At 46.5% G+C, this 6,352-nt stretch overlaps 1 protein-coding gene across 1 annotated transcript in view; it reads right to left on the minus strand.

The window, feature by feature from the left end:
• The window catches only part of LOC114923238 (uncharacterized protein K02A2.6-like), a gene marked incomplete at its 5' end in the record, with an annotated part of 13,258 nt that extends 7,785 nt beyond the window's left edge, over window positions 1–5,473 (minus strand). The window contains 3 exons of the mRNA XM_029285954.1: window positions 3,275–3,888; window positions 4,048–4,468; window positions 4,553–5,473. Of these exons, the coding sequence (XP_029141787.1) occupies window positions 3,275–3,888; window positions 4,048–4,468; window positions 4,553–5,473 (1,956 nt within the window). The remainder of the gene's footprint in view (window positions 1–3,274; window positions 3,889–4,047; window positions 4,469–4,552) is intronic.
• Between the last annotated feature and the right edge of the window lie 879 nt (window positions 5,474–6,352).

Here is a 6,352-nt window from a genome sequence, read left to right on the forward strand (position 1 = left end):
GATTGGTCAAAAGGTTTCATGTGAAATACCCCAACAAACCGAAAGATAACCCTTAACATATGCTTTGGTTTGCTTTACGGGATCTGTCCTTTTTGTAAGGGGGGCCGGATGTCAACGCTGCAAATACTGTATATTCTTGCTTTGACAATATGCAGAACTGTCTGGTATTTATATAGTTAAATCAGGCAACAGTGAAAGCCGGGAAAAAGAAACGGGAAGTAAATCATGTTGTCCAAGTTAATTGGAAGATGTGAACCATGACCCCAAAATAAGGGAGGGAAAAATGCTTAATATGTATGTGTAACGGAAAAGGATCAGATCTAAGCATTTTTCTACCATGCTGTACTGACGTCTCTGTAACCTTAATAAATGCTTTTAGGAAAAGATATGCCTGAAAGTCCTTTTAAGTGTTTCGTTAATCAGACACATGACACATACTATATTATTTAAGGGATTCATCCCTCTTAGAATGACATATATATTCCAAAACTTTTCTATTTCTTTAACCATATTCAAACAAATGTTTCTTTTTTTAAGTATTCTCTCTGGTAAGTCCCATCACATATTTTCTTGGTTTCCACTTTAGTCTTTTTTCCTTTGCCCAGTATCTTTCTTAATCAATGTATTTTGCTGAATCAAAAAATTTTTCCGTATGTTCGTAAATGTTGCTATAGATATAGAAAGTAAATCAGGTGAAGTGTCTTTGTACAGGGCTTCTGCCTTTCCATGTTTGTTGAAAATCTTTTTCTTTTTCTTTCTGTCCGCTTCTCTTATCATTTCCTTCCTCTCCGATGTTCCTGACATCTCTACAGTCCATTTTATCCAATCTGTTTTCTTGTCCTCAGATTTATTTTGTAGTCTTAAGGGATAAGTTGTTTTTTCCAATTCTTGTGAACTTTTTTCCACTAGGATTAAATCATGTTTCCTTGTTTTGTTAAGTTCCATCTTTAAGTCTCTATTCTCAATTCTATATCCATTTATCTGTTTTATCTGCTCCTTCTCTGTTGTTGTTTTCTGGGAATTTTTATGTTGTAGAGTTAACTTAGACATAGATTGAATTATATTTTCAAAGTTATTTTGGATTTCTTTCTGGTTTAAAGCCATTGTTGTTTGAATTAGTTCCAGTATACTATATATCTCCTCCTGTGAAGTATTTATGCTTTCTTTCTTTTTTTAAACAATATTTTATTAGGTTTTATAAGGGTAGGGGAGGGATAGGGTCAATATAGGTATTGGGGTTCAGGGTAAGGTGGAGGGATGGGGTTGGGATAAGGGTAGGTACAACAATGGGGTTGCCCCCAGTAACATTTCCACGCTTTAGCAAGCAGACTATTGTCCGGATACAAATATTCAATAACAATAATTAATATAATAGTAAATAGCTATAGTCAATAAGAAGAACAGTAATCATAAAGAGTATCAATTAATCAGTAAATAGCATTCATCTTATTAAATTTCACAATCATTTCTCACTGGTTCGTTTTGCTAACCATTGGTAAAAAGTTTCCCATGTTTTAAAATAGACTGAGTCTTCTTTCTCTTTAATCTCTAGGGTTAGTCTGTCCATTTCTGCACATTCTAAAATTTTCCTAATTATGATCTCATCAGATGGTATATTTTCATTTTTCAAAAATTGGGCAAATGCTATTCTCGCAGATGTCAATACATGTAATATTAAATACTCATTCTCTTTTCCATAATTGGATCCTAATATTGCTAACAAAAACTGTTGTGTTTTCGGTTCGCAAGCAATTGACGAAGACGCATGGTGGAAACAATAGCTCTTTATTCTCCTTCTCCAACTCCAAGCAAGAAGCAAAAGGCTCGTAGGCCTTTTATAGGGTGAGGAATCCAGATAGTGCTAACCAATAGGAATGCAGCGTTTTCACGCCTTGCGCATGTGCGCAAGGCTGGCGCCACTCTGTCTGATCCCAGGCAGCTTTTACAATCCCCGGGACCATTTGCAACCTTTCTGGGCCTGCTGAGTTTCCTCAACAGGCCCAGGACACAACACCCCTCCCCCCTAGATAGAACACACACAATTCCAATTTTCTTTACAATAATAATAAAATAAAGGGAAATAATATTCTACTCCATACAACACCCTTCTATAACTAATAGGGTTAGCTAACCAACCACTCTCTAATGTGGACTTCGCGTGTCTATCTGTCACCCAACATAGGTCCCATCTCCTTGACCTAGACCTGTATGGTCCCTTGTGTTGACAGGAACCTCACATAATTGCCTAGATGCTTAGGAGGGGCCTTAGCCCGTTGTGACCTACGCAAGGTTAGGGAGGGGGCCTGGCTTGTCAGCTCACCTGCTCGGCTAGGCAGACCAGGACTTGTACTTAAGGGCGCCTGGCCTACCGGCCCGTCTGATGGGCTCACTAGACCAGGACTTTTATGCACACGTTTTGCAGGTGACCCCTGGTAAGGCGTACTGGCGAAATTGCCAGAGCTCTTTCCAGGCTCCGTTAGAGCAGCTGGAATTCCCCAACCTTCTGAATTGGCTGAGGATTCCCCAACTACCCTGGATGGCTCCAGGGAACTTAATCCCTCGAGCCCGTGACCCGTCTTGGACGTGACCTGCGCTGCAGGAGTGCCCCAATAGTTCCAGTCCCCTGTGGCCGAGGTGCCAGAGTCAGGAGCCGCCTGTATGGCAAACTCCTCCTCAGGTGAATCCCTGTTTGGAGCTCTTGCGGATACACATGACTCCCTGTTCGGCGCAATAACTGAACCGTGAGGATGCCCTTGCTCTACCCCTGGGAAATCCCTAGCGTCCTGCGGTAATTCCCAGGAGCAATGAGGTGGGGTCTCCCAATGTTGACCTGAAGTGCGATCTGGCTCCTGGGCCCCCTCCCCCCGAGAGCGGAGGCAGGGGTGGAAGCTTCATGGGACAACCGCCAGCGCAGTTGATCGATGTGACGCCTCAGGACGCGACCATCTCCCAGGGTCACTTCGTATGATAGAGGTCCAGAGATCTTACAGATGACAGCAGGGACCCAGAGGTGTCCAGGACCATAGTTTCTAGCCCAGACCGGATCGCCCACCTGAAGTCTCCTAGGTGCCCGCGGCTGTGACACTTGTGAAGCCACCCGGTCAGGGTGCAGTCTATCCAACTTAGTAATGAGGCGGTGACCCCAGCGCAGTTCAGCTGGGCTCTTTCCGGTGGCAGTGCATGGTGTGGTGCGATGTGCAAGAAGGAAATCTGCTAACCTGTGATGCCAGCTGCCGTATGTTAGTCTTTTGAGTGCGTCTTTGGTGGTGCACACCATTCTGTCCGCTTGCCCGTTGGTGGAAGGGTAAAAGGGAGCAGATGTTGCATGCTGGATCAGGTTGGCCTGAAGAAAAGCCTGGAACTCACAAGATGTAAATTGAGGGCCATTGTCAGAGACAAGCACATCTGGAAGGCCATGGGTTGCAAAGATTCCTCTTAACACCTGGATGGTCCTGGCAGTAGTAGTGGAGGAGACAGGTACAACCTCTAGCCACTTGGAATGGCTATCCACAAGGATAAGGAAGAATTGCCCCTGGAAGGGCCCAGCATAATCTAAATGTACCCGTGACCAAGGGGTGTGCGTCTCCCCCCACCTGTGTACTGGGGCCTGAGGCATGTCAGGCCATGATTGTTGGCACACTTGGCACCCGTGCACCTGAGCTTCGATAGCCTTATCAAGCCCAGGCCACCAAAGATGGCTGCGCGCAAGCGCTTTCATGCGCACAATTCCGGGATGACCCTCATGCAGTGAGGACAAGATCCTAGACCTCAGTGAGGCAGGAATAACTACTCTACTCCCCCATAATAGGCACCCATTGAAGGTAGACAGTGCGTTTCTCCTTTGCCAGAACCTTTGAAATGTCGCATCTGGACACGTGTCAGGCCATCCTGACAATACCCATGTCAGCACGCGTGCAAGCGTGTGATCAGTGGCAGTCTCTGCAGCCACGTCCCTAGCATTGAGGGGAGATTCAGGCAACTCTTGAATAGAAAGAATATTAATGGCAGGAGCAGGGTCTGACTCTACCTGTTTCAGAGGTAATCTGCTTAGGCCATCTGCATGGCCCATCTCTTTACCAGGTTTGTGAACTAGAGTGTAGTCATATGCTGACAGGAAAATGGACCATCTCAGCATACGAGGAGAAATGATATGAGGTGTCTGTTTGTTGGTTGTAAACAACCCCAGCAGAGGCTTATGGTCTGTATAGACCGTGAAGTGGCGGCCATATAAGAAATAATGGAATTTCTTAATGCCAGCCACTATTGCCAAGGCCTCTCTGTCAATCTGAGCGTAATTCCGCTCTGCAGATGACAGAGTCCTTGAATAATAGGCCACAGGGACTTGTGTCCCATCAGCCTTCAGATGACTAAGTACTGCTCCCACTCCATAAGGAGATGCATCGCATGCGATGCAAACAGGCAGTTGCTCATTGAAATGCGCTAAAACAGCATTAGAAGTGAGCAAGGCCTTAACCTCATTGAAACTCCGGTCATGGACTTTAGTCCACTGCCATGGAGCCTGCTTGTCTAAGAGCCTATGTAACGGCTCTGCCACAGCAGCCTTATGTGGGGGAAATGCATGGTAGAAATTCAAAAGTCCCAAGAAGGCTTGTAACTCACTCTTGGACTTTGGACTTGGGGCCTGCTGAATAGCTAGCAGTTTGTCTTCAGCAGGGCGAATGCCTTGGGCATCAATCCTGAAGCCCAAGAATTCAGTTGAAGCGACTCCTATCTTACATTTATCCTGCTTTAATTTAAGGCCTGCTTTTCGGAAACAAAGCAAGACAGCCCTTAACCTTTCTGCTAAATTTTGAGATGACCCCCCAGCAATGAGGACATCATCAAAGTAGGGGCAGACCCCAGGAATACCTCGAAGTGTGCTCTCCGTTACACTTTGGAATATGCCAGGGGCTACATTTACCCCAAATTGCAGTCTCTTGACCTTGAAGGCCCCCCTGTGAGTTACAATAGTCTGGGCCTCTGCAGCTGCCTCATCAACAGGTAGCTGTTGATAGGCCTGTGCCAGGTCAAGTTTCGCAAAGATGCGCCCCCCCTTGAGGGAGGCCAGGATGTGGCTTACAACAGGAACTGGATAAGCGTGCTGTTGCAATGCCTTATTCAGTGTACACTTGTAATCTGCACATATACGTATTTCCCCATTAGCCTTTAGAGGCATTACTATGGGGGTTTCCCATGGACTAGAATCCACAGGTTCTAAGATGCCCTGCTGGAGCAATTTGTAAAGCTCAGCATCTATTTTACCTTTGAGGGCAAAAGGTACCCTTCTAGGCTTAACCCTGATGGGCGTGATAGTTGGGTCCAACCGTAGCGCAATGGGGGGCCCCTTGTAGGATCTTAGCTCTGAACTAAACACATCTGCAAACTCCTTGTAGACGTCTGCAAGGCTCAACGTTTGCAAATGGTGCAGCCCAGTTACCTGGATTCCCAGAGCCTCGAACCAATCGAGTCCAATAAGACTCGTACGTTCACCCCCAACTACCACCACATCTAGGAGACCTTCAAAATCCTTATGCTGCACCTTAAGGGTGGCCTCCCCCTTAACACACACCATAGAATTCTGAAAATCTGTAAGTATTAGATTCGATGGCCTGAGTTTAACTCAAAGGCCACTACTACTACAAATCCTTTTGAATGTGTTAATTGAAATAATTGAGAGAGCAGACCCAGTGTCCAACTCCATTAATAAGGGAACCCCTTGCAACCTTACGTTAATGGAAAGTTTCTTCTTAAGGGGCTTGTGTGTCCCTGTTCTTAGAATACTCCTGCGCGATGCGCAGAAACCCACCCTGTGTTGGCTGGGGACCCTGGTACCTTTCTGAAGCAATTCTTCCCGAGGTTGGACCTTCTGGCGACCCAAACAGATGGATGCGATGTGGCCTTGCCTGCCACACGCCCTGCAAATGGCGGATCAGAACCTGCAATCAGCTCGCTTTTGGCGTCCTCCGCACCCGAAGCATTGAAGAGATGCTGGGGCCTTGTCCGGACGTCCCTTCTGCCTCCTCTCAGCTGGCTGGTGAAGTCTGTCCACCTCCTCTTCAGGATCTGCTTCTGATCCTTCTCGAGCGTCCTCTTGATGGACGGTAGCTGTGTCTGGAGGGTTCCTGGCGAGCCGCAAGGCCTTCACAGCCCCGCCTGCTGCTTCCTCAGCTGCCACCTCTCGTAAGGCATCTTGGAAGGAAACATCTTCTTTTGCAAAGATCTTCTGTTGTAAGTCTCTGCTCCTTAAGCCGCAACCGAAGCGATCTCGCAGCCTCTCTTCCAGATCCTTGAACTCACAAGGCCTGGCCACTTGCCTTAAGGCAGCAATAAAGTCCGCAGCAGATTCACCCGG

The sequence above is a fragment of the Protobothrops mucrosquamatus genome, unplaced genomic scaffold (assembly GCF_001527695.2).
Source record: "Protobothrops mucrosquamatus isolate PMUCROS unplaced genomic scaffold, P.Mucros_1.0 scaffold2598, whole genome shotgun sequence".
Taxonomy (NCBI): Eukaryota; Metazoa; Chordata; class Lepidosauria; order Squamata; family Viperidae; genus Protobothrops; species Protobothrops mucrosquamatus.